We start from the raw sequence: 22,247 nt of genomic DNA, 5'->3' as shown, positions 1-22,247 counted from the left end.
GAACTCCATCACTCCAGAGAACACAGTTCCACTGTTCCACACACCAGAGGAACTCCATCACTCCAGAGAACACAGTTCCACTGTTCCACACACCAGAGGAACCCCATCACTCCAGAGAACACAGTTCCACTGTTCCACACACCAGAGGAACTCCCAGGCCACTAGGTGTCAGTATAATGGCTTTTTAATAACAGAAGTAAGAATCAGCGGAGAGAGTGATTGATTTCTCCTCTGAGGAACCTGTAGAGTGGATAATATCCGTTGATGGTCCTCCAGTGCTCTCCACCGCACAGTGAACCACCTGCTGGATCACATTTCTCCAAATCTAATAAACTCCATCTCCCCAGTGAGGAATCAGAGTGTGATGAACAACTGGAACAAGGGAAGAACACAGATCTCAGGTTAAAACCTCACTGGAGAATGGGCCAGGGGTCTAGATTAGATTCGATTAGATTTCTGCCAAAACATGAATAACAAAGCATTGCTAATATAATGAGACACTCAGGAGCAGCTGCACATGAGCCCAAACCTGCATTCCTCAAATGTGTGGCTCTGACGGACTACAATGGCTCCTGAATGCAGTTAACGACGCTCCACCAAGCGTCAAAGTTCAGGTGGAGGCACGTCTACCGCTCTGTCTAGTGTGTGGCCACCTTTAGAACCTGTTCTAATGCTGCGTTCAGGTGCTCTTCAGAAGGTTGTGTACCGGGTGATTAGTACGTTCAGGTCCCCCACTGTACACCACGTCCCCAAAAACAAACCTGATCATAATATTTGGCTTTTATTTACAGAAAACTTTCATAATAAAACTATCCAAATGCATATTTGCCATTTTCTCCTGGGGAAGAGGTAAAAGGTCACGATATACGTCACATTTCGTAAACTCGTGTATCATCTACAATCCCGAGTTTACCAGCGGTAAATATGACTTTCCAATTTAGGAGTCGGAAAAATGGTATTTCCCAGTTTCCAACATCAATCGAACGCAGCATAATTTCTGCATTTTATGGTTAAAATCACACCATCCAATCTCAGCACCATTGTCATGGTTACAGCCCAGACAAATGAGCAGGAAGAACAGCTTAAAGAATAACAACACTCAAAACTCCCCCAGTGACCCTCAGAAACACTGCTGAACTCCTGTGTTGTTCTGGAGATTGGGGGGGATTCAGTTTGTGTTTCGTGGCAGTGTTTACAGTAAAATTACAAATTCATCATCAGTCCGGGGTGGCACGGTGGCGCAGCAGGTAGTGTCGCAGTCACACAGCTCCAGGGGCCTGGAGGTTGTGGGTTCGATTCCTCGCTCCCCCATGTCTGTGTGAGTTTCCTCCGGGTGGCTGTCTGTGAGGAGTGTGGTGTGTTCTCCCTGTGCCCGTGTGGGTTTCCTCCGGGTGACGTTCTCTGAGGAGTTGGTGTGTTCTCCCCGTGTCTGTGTGGATTTCCTCCGGGTGACTCTCTGTGAGAAGTTGGTGTGTTCTCCCTGTGTCTGTGTGGGTTTCCTCCGGGTGACTCTCTGTGAGGAGTTGGTGTGTTCTCCCTGTGTCTGTGTGGGTTTCCTCCGGGTGACGGTCTCTGAGGAGTTGGTGTGTTCTCCCCGTGTCTGTGTGGATTTCCTCCGGGTGACTCTCTGTGAGGAGTTGGTGTGTTCTCCCTGTGTCTGTGTGGGTTTCCTCCGGGTGACTCTCTGTGAGGAGTGTGGTGTGTTCTCCCTGTGTCTGTGTGGGTTTCCTCCGGGTGACTCTCTGTGAGGAGTTGGTGTGTTCTCCCTGTGTCTGTGTGGGTTTCCTCCGGGTGACTCTCTGTGAGGAGTGTGGTGTCTTCTCCCCGTGTCTGCGTGGGTTTCCTCTGGGTGACTCTCTGTAATGAGTGTGGTGTGTTCTCCCTGTGTCCGCGTGGGTTTCCTCCGGGTGACTGTCTGTGAGGAGTGTGGTGTGTTCTCCCTGTGTCCGCGTGGGTTTCCTCCGGGTGACGGTCTCTGAGGAGTTGGTGTGTTCTCCCTGTGTCTGTGTGGGTTTCCTCCGGGTGACTGTCTGTGAGGAGTTGGTGTGTTCTCCCTGTGTCCACGTGGGTTTCCTCCGGGTGCTCCGGTTTCCTCCCACAGTCCAAAAACACACGTTGGTAGGTGGATTGGTGACTCAAAAGTGTCCGTAGGTGTGAGTGTGTGAGTGAATGTGTGTGTCTGTGTTGCCCTGTGAAGGACTGGTGCCCCCTCCAGGGTGTATTCCTGCCTTGCGCCCAATGATTCCAGGTAGACTCCCACCGCGACCCTGAACTGGATAAGTCGTATACCACCACCCACTTTATACAACCTTCCCATGAGCTCTGAACGCAGCATTACTCACCCAGTATGTGTGTTCAGAACAGGTCTGTCTCTCCAGAGTACTGATATGTTTCAGCGTTTGTTCTCTGTCTTGTTGTGAAGTATTGCCCTGGAACATTCCTGTGTAAACTGAGCTGTTTATTCCCTTTTCATGGTTTGAACTGTCTCTTTAGATGTAGCCCTTTCAGATCGTTTACTATATATCTGCCTACTGTTTACGACTTTGTGCCTGTTCCATCGACTCATTTTTTGCCTTTTAAAGGAACACTACGTAATATATTTACCTTAAAAATACAGCTTTAAAATTGATGTGATGCTTTACTCGTAAAATGGACAATATCGCTGCTTCTGTTTTTGCTACTCCTGGATCAGCATTGCAGAAACTGCACTATGTAACGTTAGAGGGAGGGTAGGAAGCCGCCCCACTTCCCTCTCCCTCCCTACTGATTTCAGTACAGCGCTGTAAAAATGAATTATCCTAGAGAAACCCCTTTTTCATGAGTAAAGTCATGCATAATTACGAGGTCATATTTAACCTATTCTTTAAAAAAGAGGGCATTCCATATTCGAGTCAATGACAGAGGCTGGAAGCAGCTCGGGCTCGCTGTGTGTAAGAGGATTACACCAGGCTCCGTTGCTCAAGCACAGGAAGCTCAGCTTCAATCTCAGCTCTCCACATTGATTTACTTTCCGCTTGATCACGTCTTATTCATTTAGAGCCTGGAGTTTAGCGCTGACAGAGGTCCTGGCCTGGTCCTCCGTGCCAGTCTCTGAAAATACAGGCGCTAAGTGAGGGGAACGGACACAAGCAAAGCCCCTCAGAATGACCGGACGCTAGACCACCAGCAGACGGAGAGGGGGGATGGGAACTGATGAAACAAGGGCATTACGAAGTTGAGAACACGACCAAACAATGATCAGGACCTCGGAATACTCCCGTACATCTGCTACGTAGGAAGACACATGGAGGCGGAAATAAACTCAAGAAGCTCTGTTAAACAAGGTAACACAGGTAGCACACACAGAAACAGCACAGAGGATACTCCGACTTCAGCGCTGACTCGACGCAGAGCCCTGTGCCATTGTGAGCGTTTACACTTCTGCGTTGGTGTCTGTGTCTCTCTGCAGTTACACCTCCACACCACTAGGAGTCTCAAACATCTTCCTCTACACTGTGTACTACACACTGAAGTGGTGTAGTAGAATTACTTTTATAAATCTTTAAAATGCACTCTGTAGGGAGCAGGGTGTTATTTCTACGGAGCTGTGCTTACATGAGGTGCCAGAAAAATAACAAGTACAAGGCAGCACATTTTTCCAGTGTGGTCCCGTTTTTCATTGCGGGTTTTTTCTTTCCTTTCGTACTATTTTCTGTTTTCTTCCCTGACATCCACGCCATGTCTGAGGAAATCAGAAGTATAAACTGGGCATAAAAAAGCAGACTCAAGAACACATCACTGAACAAACTAGAACCTAAACTTAATGGCTTCTGAGACAAACCAGGAAATGAACTCAGGACTGAGACAAAGACTAACCAACAAATAAACACTGGAACAGAGACGGTGACTAAGACAATGGAGCAGACGGAGCCTAAAACAAAGACAAGAAAAAAACACTGAACAAAGACAGAAAACCTGAGGAACACCGAGACAAAGGAAAAGCAAGAAGAAAGGAAAACAATAAAGAGAGAACATCAAGAACAAGGCAAACATCAAACAACTGCAGACACCCAACAACACAAAACACAGAAGATTGTAAGCATGAACAATACTTAGAACAGAAAAAGACATGAGCCGGAAAATTACCAAGAAAACAAAGATTCATAAAATACAACGGACAAACCACAGACCCAGGTTAGAAAAGTCAGAAACACTGTAGTGGGATTCCATCATCCAAATTGTTGCAAATTGTGAAAATGTGCATAAAAATACTGAATAGAAAAGCCCCAAAATCAGCGAAAACAAAATATTGCAAAAATAGTGTTACGCTCAGACTTTACAAGTTTGACTTCCACTAAAGCACAAGAGTGACGGAAAAGGGTTTTCCGAATAAACAATGAGATTTCAGCTGGTTTATACACACTGCGCACGCAACACAGCGCCCCCCAGAGCCCGGACTGGCCTCGCAACCACAGGCTTTTAAGAGACTCCCAGTGAATCTCCTTCCTCTCCTTTCCTCTCCGCACTTTACCACTCTGTTTTTACACCGGCGCCCGAGCTTCTTATTTTAGAGCATGTGTGGAACATAGTAGAAATATACAGCACTGAGCAAAAGACAGAGACCACACTGTGATTACGTTCCTCTCAAGACTTTAAGAACCACACAGACGCGCCACACATAAAGATTACATCAAGCTTTCTGATATAAAGTGTGTTTTTGATATAAATGACCCGCTCAGATCCCTCCCTCTCCCTCGTTTCAGTGTCGTCCCTGATCACGGAGCCTATGTCATCTGAAGTTAATTTGCAAAAGTGCAGTGAATGAAACTCTGAACTATGTTCTCTGGAGTGATGGAGTTCCTCTGGTGTGTGGAACAGTGGAACTGTGTTCTCTGGAGTGATGGAGTTCCTCTGGTGTGTGGAACAGTGGAACTGTGTTCTCTGGAGTGATGGGGTTCCTCTGATGTGTGGAACAGTGGAACTGTGTTCTCTGGAGTGATGGAGTTCCTCTGGTGTGTGGAACAGTGGAACTGTGTTTTCTGGAGTGATGGGGTTCCTCTGGTGTGTGGAACAGTGGAACTGTGTTTTCTGGAGTGATGGGGTTCCTCTGGTGTGTGGAACAGTGGAACTGTGTTCTCTGGAGTGATGGAGTTCCTCTGGTGTGTGGAACAGTGGAACTGTGTTCTCTGGAGTGATGGGGTTCCTCTGGTGTGTGGAACAGTGGAACTGTGTTCTCTGGAGTGATGGGGTTCCTCTGGTGTGTGGAACAGTGGAACTGTGTTCTCTGGAGTGATGGAGTTCCTCTGGTGTGTGGAACAGTGGAAATGTGTTCTCTGGAGTGATGGAGTTCCTCTGGTGTGTGGAACAGTGGAACTGTGTTCTCTGGAGCGATGGGGTTCCTCTGGTGTGTGGAACAGTGAAACTGTGCTCTCTGGAGTGATGGGGTTCCTCTGGTGTGTGGAACAGTGGAACTGTGTTCTCTGGAGTGATGGGGTTCCTCTGGTGTGTGGAACAGTGGAACTGTGTTCTCTGGAGTGATGGAGTTCCTCTGGTGTGTGGAACAGTGGAAATGTGTTCTCTGGAGTGATGGAGTTCCTCTGGTGTGTGGAACAGTGGAACTGTGTTCTCTGGAGTGATGGGGTTCCTCTGGTGTGTGGAACAGTGGAACTGTGTTCTCTGGAGTGATGGAGTTCCTCTGGTGTGTGGAACAGTGGAACTGTGTTCTCTGGAGTGATGGAGTTCCTCTGGTGTGTGGAACAGTGGAACTGTGTTCTCTGGAGTGATGGAGTTCCTCTGGTGTTTACTGAAGCCAATTTATCCTTCTGTGTCAAACCTATGCCAGATGCATAGGGTCTGTCCCAGATCCTAGTGAGCTGTCGACACAGAGAGCATGTTACTTCATAGTGTACACGCTCCTGACACATGGGCTGTCCCAATGCTTAGACACCTTAAATACGCTGCCTACTGAGATACCTTAATCTGGCTGAATTTTAAGGCATCATCTCACCCTTCCCTAGCCTCAAAGGCAATCCCATGATGCACGTCAAGGACAATTCCTGTCTAGTTTGCTCTTCTCCCAGAGCAAAAATAATTAAAATCAAGATTTAAAAAACGCAGAAACGCTGAGGTGATGCTTGCTGCTGAGGGAAGTAAACACCGGTTGCGTGCAGTGGGCAGAAACGAGTCATGACGCCTTCGCTCTCTAACTACAGCTTCTTAATAATCTGCCTCATGAGAACAGACATCAGTTACAATGCTTAAACAGCAGCCTGCGGAGTCACTACCTACTTAGGGAGCTCAGTAGGATTTGAGACAGGTCTAACGTGTAGGTCCCACGTTGATGCAAATGTGTTTCATGGATGCAGATCATAAGACTGTGATGGGTCCAACGTCGGACAAACATGTGACTCAGCCCCTAGAGTTGCAGTGGTGTAACTGCAGTCCGTAACAGGGACATCCACTTACAACTATAGACACTCACAACTGCATAGGGCAATTACAGAGGCCCCAGTTGGACTCTGCTTGCGTCAGTGCAACCCTTTAGCCTTTAGCTATAGTGGGAACCTGATTTGACTCCACCCCCAAGGCTCTAGACCAATGAAATTCAGAGTTGCAAGAGGCTCAACTTTCCTCATTACAAACTCATTCCTTAATGACCTCCAGAAATTTGCCCTGTATTATATTTGTTTTTTTAAAGCATATAGTGTGTGTGTGTGTGTGTGTGTGTGTGTGTGTGTGTGTGTGTGTTAATGAGGCAATCGAATCGTCAGATGAACCCTGAAGTGGGGATTTGTGCTGACTCATTATTTATCCAGTTCAGTGGTTTAATAACGACTCAGCAAAGGCAGCTAACGCTAACGATCGCCACGGCAACAGAACAAAATGCTGCGCACTAAATGCTGATCTTAATTTATGTCACAATTTTCTGCTTCATTGCTTAAAGAACATCAGAGGTGTGTGTGTGTGTGTGTGTGTGTGTGTGTGTGTGTATCTCCACCAGAACACTGCAGTGTGCACTAATCTCATTCCCCAGTTTCAATGAGAGCTGGTGATTTCCAGCGACAGGAGGCGGAGCAAACGTTGGTAATGTGAAGTGGGCGGAGTTAGTGACACCATAAATTCCTCCCTGGTCTCACACTTACTCGTGTCGCATATTTTCGACGTTTTATGCGACAATATCACAATCATAAGTGAATGGGTAACTACCATAAAAACACTATGCGACAGTAACACGAAAACTACTCATTTCAGCCGTCATCACTCACAACATAGAAAAAGGCATAATGCAAATTACACAACATAGGTTCTTATTCCAACAAAGGCATAAAGTATTTTATTAGAATATTTCTCTAACGAGAACATTTCTTTCAATTAACGTTATTTTGACTCATTTTCAAAAGGTTAATACTGAAAAGGACATTTCTCAGTCACACAGCTCCAGGGGCCTGGAGGTTGTGGGTTCGATTCCAGCTCCGGGTGACTGTCTGTGAGTAGTGTGGTGTGTTCTCCCTGTGCTCCGGTTTCCTCCCCCCCGCGACCCTAAATTGGATAAGCGGTTACAGATAATGGATGGATGGAGGACATTTCTCTAGCCGTTATTTGCTTCGATATTTTATCAAATAAGGAATTATTCATTCATTCATTATCTGTAACCCTTATCCAGTTCAGGGTCGCAGTGGGTCCAGAGCCTACCGAGAATCATTGAGCGCAAGGCAGGAATACACCCTGGAGGGGGCGCCAGTCCTTCACAGGGCAACACACACTCACACATTCAGTCACACACACAGCTACGGACACTTGAGTCGCCAATCCACCTACCAACGTGTGTTTTTGGACTGTGGGAGGAAACCGGAGCACCCAGAGGAAACCCTCGCAGACACAGGGAGAACACACCACACTCCTCACAGACAGTCACCCGGAGGAAACCCACGCAGACACAGAGAGAACACACCACACTCCTCACAGACAGTCACCCGGAGGAAACCCACGCAGACACAGGGAGAACACACCACACTCCTCACAGACAGTCACCCGGAGGAAACCCACGCAGACACAGAGAAAACACACCAACGCCTCAAAGACAGTCACCCGGAGGAAACCCACGCAAACACAGGGAGAACACACCACACTCCTCACAGACAGTCACCCGGAGCGGGAATCAAACCCACAACCTCCAGGCCCCTGGAGCTGTGTGACTGCGACACTACCTGCTGCGCCACCATGTCACCAAATAATGAATTAGTAATGTTATATTTTCCGTAAATAAAAATAAGACAGTGGTATTAATGGATGGTAATGACGCCTTAAAGAGGAGGAGTTGTCGTGTTACTGTCACATAGCATGGCGCACGGATATGACGGTTTCTATGGTAATTACCCATTCACTTATGATCGTGATATTGTCGCATAAAATGTCAAAAATAAGCGACTATGTCATGAACTGTGTATGTGACTATATCAGGAGTAGGAGTGAGAACGGGTTGTAAACTCAGACAGAGTTTAACTTTATGCAGTTTGAACAAGTTGTGAGAAGGTTTTATTTATTTTATTATTTGGGTGACTACTTACTTCCAGTGTTTGTTAGCGACATTAGCCTCTTTTTTCCAGCTCTAAAGGAGCAAAGGTTATCAGTGGATAAACAGGTGCAATGACTTTCCAGAACTATTCTTTTAAACCAAGCTCTCCTTTTATTCGGTGGCATTTATTAGGTTTAGTTTTATCTCGCTGTAAATTATTCAATTTACTCATTAATCAGACTCTTCATGAAGAGAGTCCTCCGCTGTTTTCTTATTTATCTGATTTCTTATTTATGTCTGAAACTGACGTTTTCTGTTTGAGAATAAAGCTGTGAAAAATCACTCTTTATCCTCCTCTCATTAGAAGTAAATCCTGTACATCTGTTGGACCATATGTGTGTGTGTGTGTGTGTGTGTGTGTGTGTGTGTGTATGTGTGTGTGTGTGTATGAACCCCGTATCACTCGTGCTGTGAATACCTAAATCTGTATACACAATCACATTGGACCACAAAAGACTGGGTATTACTTGCGGAGACACTGATGTGGTGGTGGATCATTCTCAGCGCTGCAGTGACACTGACGTGGTGGTGGTGTGTTAGTGTGTGTTGTGCTGGTGTAGAGTGGATCAGACACAGCAGTGCTGCTGGAGTTTTTTAAACCCCTCAGTGTCTGGACCGAGAACAGTCCACCGACCAAAAACATCCAGCCGACAGCGTCAGTGAGGACGAGCGACACACACTGTGCAGCGACAGATGAGCTACTGTTTCTGACTCTACATCTACAAGGTGGACCAACGAGGGAGGAGTGTCTCACAGAGTGGACAGAGAGTGGACACAGGGTTTAAAAACTCCAGCAGCACTGCTGTGTCTGATCCACTCTACACCAGCACAACACACACTAACACACCACCACCACGTCAGTGTCACTGCAGCGCTGAGAATGATCCACCACCACATGACACTGAAGAACAGGGGGAAAGGGGGTAATAAAGTATGCAGAGTAACAGATGGACCGGACCGGAGTGGACAGTGGAGCTGAGAGAGTGGAGAGTGAGTGGAGAAAGTGTCTTTAATGTTATGGCTGCATGGTGTGTTTATAATATGGTCACCTCTTTTATCACGGACAGTAAAAGGACTAAGTGGACTTTCGAGAGAGATTACATCACCATCCGGGTACTTAGGGATTTCATAGCAAGTGAACCACCTGCCGGAACGAACACATACACACACACACACACACACATACACACACACACAAACACACACACTTGTGAAATCGTACCCTGGAGCTGCTGTGGTTCTGATTATTTGCTTTAACCGCTGGCCGCGGCTCAGATGAACAGGAGCGAGGGAGCGGAGGAGAACGGCAGGAGTCAACGAGTGTGTGTTAACCTTTTTTGGAGATTCGCTCAGAAGCTCAGAAAATACAACTGGGGCCACGACAAGCAAGGGGCCAGTCCTTAAAAGTCCCTGGACTCTTCTGTGGCAGTGGAGCTGAGAGAGGGACAGTGAGGGGACAGTGGAGCTGAGAGAAGGACAGTGAGGGGACAGTCGAGCTGAGAGAAGGACAGTGAGGGGACAGTGGAGCTGAGAGAGGGACAGTGAGGGGACAGTGGAGCTGAGAGAGGGGACAGTGAGGGGACAGTGGAGCTGAGAGAGGGACAGTGAGGGGACAGTGGAGCTGAGAGAGGGGACAGTGAGGGGACAGTGGAGCTGAGAGAGGGACAGTGAGGGGACAGTGGAGCTGAGAGAGGGGACAGTGGAGCTGAGAGAGGGGACAATGAGGGGACAGTGGAGCTGAGAGAGGAGACAGTGGAGCTGAGAGAAGAGACAGTGAGGGGACAGTGGAGCTGAGAGAGAGGACAGTGAGGGGACAGTGGAGCTGAGAGAGGAGACAGTGGAACTGAGAGAGAGGACAGTGAGGGGACAGTGGAGCTGAGAGAGGGGACAGTGAGGGGACAGTGGAGCTGAGAGAGGAGACAGTGAGGGGACAGTGGAGCTGAGAGAGAGGACAGTGAGGGGACAGTGGAACTGAGAGAGAGGACAGTGAGGGGACAGTGGAGCTGAGAGAGGAGACAGTGAGGATACAGTGAGGGGACAGTGGAGCTGAGAGAGGGGACAGTGAGGGGACAGTGGAGCTGAGAGAGGGACAGTGAGGGGACAGTGGAGCTGAGAGAGGGGACAGTGAGGGGACAGTGGAGCTGAGAGAGAGGACAGTGAGGGGACAGTGGAGCTGAGAGAGGAGACAGTGAGGGGACAGTGGAGCTGAGAGAGAGGACAGTGAGGGGACAGTGGAACTGAGAGAGAGGACAGTGGAGCTGAGAGAGGGGACAGTGAGGGGACAGTGGAGCTGAGAGAGGCGACAGTGGAGCTGAGAGAAGAGACAGTGAGGGGACAGTGGAGCTGAGAGAGGGGACAGTGGAGCTGAGAGAAGAGACAGTGAGGGGACAGTGGAGCTGAGAGAGGGGACAGTGGAGCTGAGAGAGGGGACAGTGGAGCTGAGAGAAGAGACAGTGAGGGGACAGTGGAGCTGAGAGAGGGACAGAGAGGGGACAGGAGCTGAGAGAGGAGACAGTGAGGGGACAGTGGAGCTGAGAGAGAGGACAGTGAGGGGACAGTGGAACTGAGAGAGGGGACAGTGGAGCTGAGAGAGGGGACAGTGAGGGGACAGTGGAGCTGAGAGAGGCGACAGTGGAGCTGAGAGAAGAGACAGTGAGGGGACAGTGGAGCTGAGAGAGGGGACAGTGGAGCTGAGAGAAGAGACAGTGAGGGGACAGTGGAGCTGAGAGAGGGGACAGTGGAGCTGAGAGAGGGGACAGTGGAGCTGAGAGAAGAGACAGTGAGGGGACAGTGGAGCTGAGAGAGGGACAGAGAGGGGACAGGAGCTGAGAGAGGAGACAGTGAGGGTAGAAACAAGGAGGTGGTTTTAATGTTATGGGTTGTATATCATCTGTGGATCTATAGAAGTTCACTGTGGTCACACACTGCACTCTACACACACTGGGCCCAGTAGTGTGTAGTTTGCAGTATGTAGTGTGTACTTTGTAGAAATTAGTATGCAGTGTGTAGTATATAGCTGTGTTGAATGCCTCTGATGCTGAGAAGACAGAACACACAGTCCGCCGGTGCTCCAGGGCCCTCCGGAGAACGGGTGCAGATCCATTGCATTGCTGATTCTGGCATAGATTAGCATAGCCTGTAAAGAACTGATCACATCACTAATACAGGCTATACTAATTAAAGCCAGAGTCATCAATTCAGGGGCGGTCAGTCCACACCTTCAGAGCTTCTTTTGTGTCTGTTTCCTTTCCTTCTTCTCTTCAGATCCACATCCTTTCAGACCCACAGTGTTGAGGAGCTGTTCCTCTCGCAGTGGAAGGATGGAACAGGGGGTGGAGTGTTGGGGGGAGGGGGGGTGGGTGTAGCAGGGTCTCATGGTTGTTACGGGTCCATTATCCTCTGACATCATCTTTATGCACAGAGTAAGTAGTTTTTAATGGTTGTTTTGAATCAAGAGTGAGAGAGAGAGAGAGAGAAAGAGAGAGACAGAGAGGTAAAGTGAGTGAGAGAGAGAGAGAGAGAGAGAGAGAGAGAATTTCATTAGACTCTTGGCCATGTGCAACCCATCATCATGATATTCATTTAAGAATAGTTCTGTATTCTAACTCTCCTCTCTCTCTCTCTCTGTCTTTCATTTTTCCTCCTTTTCCTTTTCTCCTCTTTTCTCTCACATTCCCTCTCTCTGCTCGTCTGCCCTTGCTTTGATTTTCCTCCTTTTCATTTAGCTTCTCCTCCTCTTTCTCCATTATAATCCCCCTTTCCATTTCTTTTTGTGTCTTATTGTATCTCTCTCTCTCTCTCTCTCTCTCTCAGTGATGTGCAATAGTCATTTTATTAGTCTCTGCCCTGACGTCATGATGTTCATTCAAGAACAGTTCTGTCCTGTATTTTTAATGTCCTCTCTCTCTCTCTATCTCTGTCTCTCTCTCTTTCTCTGTCTGTCTCTCTCTCTTTCTCTATCTGTCTCTCTTCTCTCTCTCTCTGTCTCTCTCTGTCCGCCTGTCTCTCTATCTTTGTCTCTCTATCTCTTCTCTCTCTCTTTTCTCTCTCTCTCTCTTCTCTGTCTCTCTATCTCTGTCTCTCTCTCTCTCTCTATCTCTCTCTTTCTCTGTCTCTTTCTCTCGCTCTCTATCTCTGTCTCTTTCTCTCGCTCTCTATCTCTGTCTCTGTCTCTCTCTCTGTCTCTCTCTCGTGCCCCCCATCAGTGAGGACACTGCGTCTCCTGTGTTAGTGTAATACTGGGCGACAGGTTGAGCCATAAATATTTGATCACACATACATTTGTAATCCTGCGCCGTGGTTCTGCTGGGGGTGGGGGTGGGGGGTGCAGGGGTGGGGGGTGCAGAGGCGGGGGGTGGGTGGGAGTGCAGATTTGTTCCGGTTCCCCAGGAGAACCTGCTTTAAAACCTGAATATAAAACACCTGCCAAAATAAAAGCCTTCATCACCACATTTACATTCTCAGCGTTCCCCTCGGAGCAGAGGATCAAAGCTCAGAAGCTGACCACAACTCGCTCGCAGCACAGCTTTATTTATCACTCTTTATTCTGAACAGGACTCAGTTATTCTTCTTTCACCAAGAGAAAAAGAGGAGGAGAGGAGAGAAGAGAAGAAATGTTCTGGTGACGCAGGGAAACTTGACTGACCAGCATTCTAGCAACTGAGAGAGAGAGAGAGAGAGAGAGAGTGAGAGAGAATGAGAGAAAAGATAGAGTGAGAGAGAGAGCAAGAATGTGAGAGAATGAGAGAAAGAGAGAGAGAATGAGAGAAAAGATAGATAGAGAGAGAGAGAGAGAGAAAGAGAGAGAATGAGAGAAAAGATAGATAGATAGAGAGAGAGAGAGAGAAAGAGAGAGAAAGAGAGAAAAGACAGAGTGAGAGAGAGAATGAGATAAAAGACAGAGAGAGAGAGAATGAGAGAGTGGATGAGAGAAAAGATAGATAGAGAGAGAGCGAGAGAGAGAGAGAGAGAGAGAGAGAGAGAGGAAAGACAGAGAGAGAGAGAGAATGAGATAAAAGAGAGAGAGAGGAAAGACAGAGAGAGAGAGAGAGAGTGAATGAGAGAAAAGATAGATAGAGAGAGAGAGAGAGACAGAAACAGAAAAACCCTGATGATGTGTGGATCAGACTGAAGCATTTACAGAAGATGAATGAATGAATGAATGAATTTGGACAGTGCTGATGTGTCTTTTCCAGACAGGGTCCATTCACACTCTTCATCATCATCCAAACACTCACCGTACAGCGCTGGAAACAATGTGCTGTTTTCAAGGTCCAAAGATCCTCTCGCACACACACACACACACAGGACAGTCTGGTGTGAATATGAGAGCTGGACGAAGGCCAGGCTCCTGATGGAATAAATGAATGTCCACAGAGTACGAAAAGAGCTAAAGACAGATTCCTGACCTTGAGGCCGGACACGGAGAAGAGAACGGAAAACAGGGAAAGGGGGGAATTCTGGAGGAGTTTCAAAAGCGGTGCTAAATTTGGCAGGTGATTTTGAGTTAGCTGTAGTTTTCATCTTTTGACTAAAATGTGTACTAGTTTCAGTCTCACTTTGGTCATTTATTTATTGTTAGATTTGGCCTCGTTTTAGTTGATTACATTAAAAAAGAAAAGTTTCATTGTTGTTAAGTGTTTTCAAGGGTTTCATATTTTAGAGGCATTATTTATTAATTAATTAATAAATATAATTAATTATAAATTATTTATTTAACTTTCACAAACTTTCACAAAAAAAAAACCCCTAAAAATTATGGAAGGAATGTGTTCACTTTTTCCTCAAATACATTTTAAATATTAAATATTTATTATCATTTAATATTATTTATTTAATAAATATTAATATTTTAAATTCAAAGTCACCGCAGAAAGTATTGCAAACCGAGACTGAGTTGACTCCTATTCTGAGTTGATTCGACTCTCTGAATCATTGGCAGTTTATACGAGTGACTCCCGCTCTCGCCCTGACAACAGCAAACAGACGGAGCACTTTCCTGTTTTAATTTCTTTGTAATTAAATAAGATTCAAAGATAACGAGTCATTTATCACTCTTTCGAATGATTGACTCATTTTATTCGTTGATGAAAAGTGCAAAACATTTGATCATAACGCTGGTCTTCAAATGATGGTTTTTATGTAGCACTCCTGGACGTTCCTGCCCCCCCAGAGGGGTATAACACATCGACCTGTGGGGCAGCAGAGTTGAAGTCTTGGATGAAACCTGACACCACTGATGTTCTCATTGATGAAGGCAATCAAATCCTTACAGCATTTGGTGTAAACCTTTATCTTTATTTTCTGGTTACATTCATCCCACATTCACAGAAGGAAAATAATGCCACTGAAATCCTGAAAGTAATAATTACAAAATTAGTTAGTAATTATTTAAGGTTTTAGTGATGAACCCTACAACAGTAAACAAAGGTTTCAGCACAAAAAATAACCAAGGAACAAAACAAGATTGTTTTGAATCAGGACAAAAGAATTCATCAGGAGTTTACCCTCACGCTGAGGCAGTGGAGAAGACACGAGAGGAGGAGACGCGAGAGGAGACGCGAATGGCGGAAACACAAGACGAGACGCGAGAGGAGAAGACAGGAGAGGAATAGACAGGAGAGGAGAAGACAGGAGAGGAGGAGACGCGAGAGGAGAAGACAGGAGAGGAAAAGATGGAAGAGGAGAACATAGGAGAGGAGGAGAAGACAAGAGAGGAATAGATGGGAGAGAAGAAGATAGGAGAGGAGGAGACGCGAGAGGAGAAGACAGGAGAGGAATAGACGGGAGAGAAGAAGATAGAGGAGGAAACGTGAGAGGGGGAGACGCGAGAGAAGAAGACAGGAGAGGAATAGACGGAAGAGGAGAACATAGGAGAGGAGGAGAAGACAGGAGAGGAATAGACGGGAGAGAAGAAGATAGAGGAGGAAACGTGAGAGGGGGAGACGCGAGAGAAGAAGACAGGAGAGGAATAGACGGGAGAGGAGAACATAGGAGAGGAGGAGACGCGAGAGGGGGGGACGCGAGAGAAGAAGACAGGAGAGGAATAGACGGAAGAGGAGAACATAGGAGAGGAGGAGAAGACAGGAGAGGAATAGACGGGAGAGAAGAAGATAGAGGAGGAAACGTGAGAGGGGGGGACACGAGAGAAGAAGACAGGAGAGGAGTAGACGCGAGAGGAGGAGACTTGAGAGGAGAACATAGGAGAGAAGGAGACACGAGAGGGGGAGACGCGAGAGAAGAAGATAGGAGAGGAATAGACGGAAGAGGAGAACATAGGAGAGGAGGAGACACGAGAGGGGGGGACACGAGAGAAGAAGACAGGAGAGGAATAGACGGAAGAGGAGAACATAGGAGAGGAGGAGAAGACAGGAGAGGAATAGACGGAAGAGAAGAAGATAGAGGAGGAAATGTGAGAGGGGGGGACGCGAGAGAAGAAGACAGGAGAGGAGTAGACGGGAGAGGAGAACATAGGAGAGGAGGAGACACAAGAGGGGGGGACACGAGAGAAGAAGACAGGAGAGGAGTAGACGCGAGAGGAGGAGACTCGAGAGGAATAGACGGGAGAGGAGAACATAGGAGAGGAGGAGACACGAGAGGAGAAGGCAGCAGAGGATAACATAGGAGAGGAGGAGGGGGAGATGCAAGAGGCAGAGACGCAAGAGGAGGAGAGAGACCCGAGGGGAGAAGACGGTAGAGGAGGAGTTGCGAGAGGCGGAGGGATGTGATGGGTCTCTCTATCCCCCAAACAAAACATGGATGAGTGTTTATTGATCAGAGCTGGAATTGCGAGGTCACAGTTCAATTGGGAGAAAGACTCTCTTCAGCTCAAATGGACAGAATTACTCTTTGAACCGAGGTTATAACAGGACAACAATAGAGAGAGAGAGAGAGAGAGAGAGAGAGAACAAGAAAGGAAGAAGAGGGACAAAAAAAACAAAACAAAAATAGAAGAGGGAACAGAGAAGAAACAGAAGTGAAATCAAATGAAAAGGAGGAAAAGAAAGGGATCATAGGGAGGTAAACAGAGGGAGAGAGAGAGGGAGAAGAATGTGGATAGAGGAAAAGCAGACAACACGTAAGAAAGAGAGGTGTGAGAGAATAAGAGTGAAAAAACAAAAGAGGAGAGAGAGAAAAAGAGCAAGAGAGAGAATGAGAAAGGAGAGAAATAGTGAGAAAGAGAAGTTGAGCTGAGATAAAAGAAGAGAGAATCAGAAAGAAAAGGAAATAGGTGCTAGGGATTGAGAGTGTACAAGGTAAAAAGGAGGATAAAAATAGAGAGAGAGAGAGAGAGAGAGAGAGAGAAAGAGAGGGTTAGAGAGAGAGAAATAGAGATGACCTCTCTCTGTCCTCAGATTATCCGGAGCCCTGGGCGTCTCCACTATTTCACGGCTGGTGGGCGCTGACGGTCCCGGGCTTTGTGAGAACGGATTGAAAATGAAACAGCGTAGTTTTCTTTCAAAAAGGAGGAGAGAATCCCTCCGTTCAGAAAGCGCACAGAAATCCACGGTCCACAGTCAGAACTGGAGGAATCTGTTGTAATAAAAACGAGGGTTTAACAGGAGACCACCTCCAATGTCCCCCTCAGGACCCCCACAGAGCAGGTGTGATGTGGTGGTGGATCATTCTCAGCGCTGCAGTGACACTGACGTGGTGGTGGTGTGTTAGTGTGTGTTGTGCTGGTGTAGAGTGGATCAGACACAGCAGTGCTGCTTTAAAAACACACTCACACGTTCACTCACACTGTGAACCATGTGAGGAAACCCACACTGACACAGAGAGAACACACCAAACCCCTCTCAAAGTACTAGTGTTTTTACCACCACTATGTCCTCACAATACATGCCCATACACATCCACCCACACACACACACACACACACACAGATAGAGAGACCATTTTGACTGTTGTCAGTGCCAGTTGTTATTTTACCCACTGTGCATCAGGAGTGTTTTTGCTGTTGTGGGTAATGGACACCAATAGCCTCTCAGAAGTGAGTACAGCGGCCTCTCCTTCAAAAACACACACTATGCTAAATGCACACTATGTGTGTGTGTGTGTGTGTGTGTGGAATATGTCATGTTGTGGAGTCCAAAAACTGTTTACACACTCATACAGTTAAGACCCCGCTTCCTAGATTTGGGCTCAATCCCATTCTCATTTCCCCCCCTCCCCCTTGTTTCTGAGTGTCCTCTCTCCCCTTGGAGCTGAGTTACAGGGCGCAGTGGTTAAATCTCCCCCTACGACACGGGACGACCCTTCAACACCCTGATACTTCATCAGAACACAAATAAAACAGAGCAGCGCTTCATTCCCAGGCGACTAGCGCCGCTCTGTAGCAGCTCTGCACCAGTCTGCAGTGATATCAGAGGAGCTGCTGGGCTTTAGTTACATTTAGGGCCTCGTTCTCCTTCAGAAGATTTACACAATCAGAGATCACCCCCCTCTCCTCACTCTTCTGTGACATGGAGCTCAGCTCAGATTCTCATTCTGCAGAGTTCTGTTCACACTTCCAGTTCCACCTTAAATGCTGCAGTAGCCTCAGGCACCAGAGTGTAATTGCTTCACCATTTAAGGTGGAACTGTACATTTACAGCTAACTCCAGAGACCTCAGCTGCTCCTCGTGCTGTTTTCTGCTCGTTCTGAAGTAAAGGCCATAATCCACTGAAACTACATTAAACTCAGAGAATACACTGGGGTCATAGAGTTTAAAGGAGGAAATACTGACACCTGTGGGTTTCTTTGGGCGCTGCACAGCGTCTCGCTGCTGATTCATAAGGCGTCAGAACCCTCCGTTTGGAGCGTGACTCTGAAAAATCTCACACTTTAACCCCCTCTACAACAAGAACTGAGACCCCCACCCCTAGAGGAAATAGAGGAGCAGGGATAAGTGGCCGGAGCAAGACAGGAAATGGGGTTCACCCTTAAGTGTAAATGTTAGGGGAGTAGTACTTGTGAATGTTATTAAGGTAGGATTCTACAAAATTAATGGATATCTATGTAATGGCTACACACTTCATGCGTGTGTGTGTGTGTGTGTGTGTGTGTGTGTGTGTGTGTGTGTGTGTGTGTGTTGGAGAAGTGAAATCTGAAAAAGTGGCTCAATGTTAAATAGTTCAATAGATGAAGCTGTTGAAGTGTTAAAAGCATTAAAAGCATTTCCTCTGTTCTCTCCCTCTCTCTCTCTCTCTCTCTCTCTCTCCCTCTCTCTCTCTCTCTCTCTCTCTCTCTGCTGTAGGTCCGCCAAGGGCAGGCTCCATTATTAATGATCCACAGTCATCAGTTTTTTCTATGGGACAGACAGTAGGTAAGAGAAGAGGGGGATGAGAAAAGGTGTGTCTCTGACGGTTGGGAGGACTTTTATATTTTTAAACAGTTTCTACATATTGCTGCAGTTTATGTGATATTCAATCTCACGCGTTAATGTGGCTGAATGCCATCACATCTTCACAGCAATATAGTAGACGTTGTCACTGTTATGTTACAGTGGTGTCTATGCGTGTGTAAAAGAAGCACATGTATGATAACGAGGGACACACAGACTCCTGAATAATTAACAGCAGAGTTCAACACTGCAGCCAAGAACAGCCTTCTCTGCTCAGATTCAGTCCTCTGTGTGTGTGTGTGTGAGAGAGAGAGAGAGAGAGAGAGAGAGAGAGAGAGAGAGAGAGAGAGAGATAACTAAGATCTTGTTGGTCATAGTTCATTTCTTGCAAAATATGCTGCAATATCAGAACACAGCCATATGCAGACAGAGGTACATGGTACAAAGCAGTGGTCTGCGCTAATGTAAACCTACACAAAGCAGCTATCTGCGCTAATGTAAACCTACATAAAGCGGCGGTCTGTGCTAACGTAGACCTACACAAAGCAGCTGTTTGCGCTAATGTAAACCTACATAAAGCGGCGGTCTGTGCTAACGTAGACCTACACAAAGCAGCTGTTTGCGCTAATGTAGACCTACACAAAGCAGCGGTCTGCGCTAACGTAAACCTACACAAAGCAGCTATCTGCGCTAATGTAAACCTACATAAAGCGGCGGTCTGTGCTAACGTAGACCTACACAAAGCAGCTGTTTGCGCTAATGTAGACCTACACAAAGCAGCGGTCTGCGCTAATGTAAACCTACACAAAGCAGCTATCTGCGCTAATGTAAACCTACATAAAGCGGCGGTCTGTGCTAAAGTAGACCTACACAAAGCAGCTGTTTGCGCTAATGTAGACCTACACAAAGCAGCGGTCTGCGCTAATGTAAACCTACACAAAGCAGCTATCTGCGCTAATGTAAACCTACATAAAGTGGCGGTCTGTGCTAACGTAGACCTACACAAAGCAGCTGTTTGCGCTAATGTAGACCTACACAAAGCAGCGGTCTGCGCTAATGTAAACCTACACAAAGCAGCTATCTGCGCTAATGTAAACCTACATAAAGCGGCGGTCTGTGCTAACGTAGACCTACACAAAGCAGCGGCCTGCACTAATGTAAACCTACACAAAGCAGCTATCTGCGCTAATGTAAACCTACATAAAGCGGCGGTCTGTGATAACGTAGACCTACACAAAGCAGCGGTCTGCGCTAATGTAAACCTACACAAAGCAACTGTCTGTGCTAACTTAGACCTACACAAAGCAGCAGTTTGCGCTAACGTAGACCTACACAAAGCAGCGGTCTGCGATAATGTAAACCTACACAAAGTAGCTGTCTGCGCTAATGTAAACCTACACAAAGCAGCGGTCTGCGCTAACTTAGACCTACACAAAGCAGCAGTCTGCGATAATGTAAACCTACACAAAGCAGCTGTCTACACTAATGTAGACCTACACAAAGCAGCGGTCTGCGCTAATGTAGACCTTCACAAAACAGCAGTCTGCGATAACTTAGACCTACAAAAAGCAGCGGTCTGCGCTAATGTAAACCATACACAAAGCAGCTGTTTGTGTTAACGTAGACCTACACAAAGCAGCTGTCTGCACTAACGTAGACCTACACAAAGCAGCTGTGCGGTGGAAGTTATTGTTTCAGAGGTCGAGGCGAGGAGAAATGTGCCTCAGTCGTGGCGTTACACACAAACACAAGTTAGTTCAGTGGCTGCAGCAGTAAACAGTGTGAAATCCGTTCATTAACCAGTCATCAACTGAATCTTCATGATCTTCTTTGTCAGTGAGCTGGGTTTTTTAGTGGCACCAAAAAAGCCATTATTACAGACAGTGAATTTAAAAAGCACTTTGCAAATGAATGTATTACAGTGAAATAAATAAAATAAATAAAATAAGACTAAAATCTGAATAAAAAGAGTGAAATATAACAAGCGAGAGTAAAATACGACAAATAAAGTAGAATTTAATTCAGAAATCAATGTAACTTTGATTAGTTTGTAATATTCTACATAACTTTAAAGAAGTGAGTGTTAATCTTCCTTAATTCTTCTTTAATCTTCATGTTTAATCTAAACGTGTTAAAGACGAATACGTGAGGGTGGTTTGCGCATCTACTTGCAATTCTCTGTTTTACCACATGATGTCACCACTTTGTGCTCTCTCCGCTGTGATACGCATGGGTCAAACCTCGCTTAAACATACGCTCAATTTTACGCAAAGTATTTCTTAATAAATCACCGCGTGAGATGTTACGTACGCACGTTTTAGACGCACGCTTTATAAATGAGGCCCCAGAAAGACCTGCAGAGGGCAGCATTTTGGACAGTGAGAGGGAAGGAGAAGTCATTCCTCTCGTGCCCCAGTTCATAATCTTCTACTAGGACACGGAGTCCTAACTCAAATTCCTCAACTTTCATCTCTGCACACACACACACACACACACACACACACACGGGCTCTGCCAGGCCCTGTGGCATCAGTCTGAGAGCAGGTCGTCCGTATCGCGGCATGTCATCTCTCCGTCTCGTCCTCACTCCTGCGGCCATTCATTTTAAAAACAGAGAGGCGACTCACTGCTTATTGACTCCGGCCTCTCTCACTGCTGCTCAGTGACGTGAAAACAATCGCTCGAATGAAAACAGCAAAGAAAGTCTGTTACATTACGTCCAGGTCTGTGGAGGTGGGAGTAAAGTGTGTGTGTGGGACCTAGACCCAGAAAAAGGACAAAAGGGGTTCTCCATATAGAACAGGACTATATCCCACCAGCAGGGAGCAGTCCAGGAGTCTCTAGGGTTCTGAGACCTATTCCACATATTTAAACAGGTATTTGTTTACACTGAGTGTTTACATAAAAATGTAAAGACACGCTGTCCTCTGTCCTCCCCTCAGAGTCCTGCACTGAGTCCAAATTGAGTCGGTTTACACACTCACACTGTTGAGACCCCACTTCCTAGATTTGGGCCCAATCCCATTCTCCATTCCCCTCCTCCCCCTTGTTTCTGAGTGTCCTCTCTCCCCTTGGAGCTGAGGTACAGGGCGCAGTGGTTAAATCTCCCCCTACGACACGGGACGACCCTTCAACACCCTGATACTTCATCAGAACACAAATAAAACAGAGCAGCGCTTCATTCCCAGGCGACTAGCGCCGCTCTGTAGCAGCTCTGCACCAGTCTGCAGTGATATCAGAGGAGCTGCTGGACTTTAGTTACATTTAGGGCCTCATTCTCCTTCAGATGAGTTCCACAACCAGCGCTATTGTAAACATTAGCCAATGAAGCTGAGGGGCTGAACAGCCAGGGAGGCTTGGGCCCGCCT

At 46.7% G+C, this 22,247-nt stretch overlaps 2 protein-coding genes across 5 annotated transcripts in view; both read right to left on the bottom strand.

Moving 5' to 3' along the window:
• Nucleotides 1-22,247, bottom strand: part of chrm3b (cholinergic receptor, muscarinic 3b) — a 95,697-nt gene that overhangs the window by 34,840 nt on the left and 38,610 nt on the right. The gene's annotated exons all lie outside the window — the stretch shown is intronic.
• On the bottom strand, nt 15,063-16,175 carry LOC136690876 (uncharacterized). The gene has a single exon (XM_066662932.1). The coding sequence runs from the start codon at nt 16,173-16,175 to the stop codon at nt 15,063-15,065; it is 1,113 nt and encodes a 370-aa protein (XP_066519029.1).

This window comes from Hoplias malabaricus, chromosome 3, assembly GCF_029633855.1.
Source record: "Hoplias malabaricus isolate fHopMal1 chromosome 3, fHopMal1.hap1, whole genome shotgun sequence".
In the NCBI taxonomy this organism is placed as follows: Eukaryota; Metazoa; Chordata; class Actinopteri; order Characiformes; family Erythrinidae; genus Hoplias; species Hoplias malabaricus.
The sequence above is the reverse complement of the archived record's forward strand: the minus strand, read 5'-3'. Positions and strand labels throughout refer to the sequence as shown.

Coding starts and splice junctions, on each gene's coding strand:
- LOC136690876 (XM_066662932.1), bottom strand. CDS start 16,175: ATGTTATCCTCTGCTGCCTTCTCCTCTCGTGTCTCCTCCTCTCCTATG.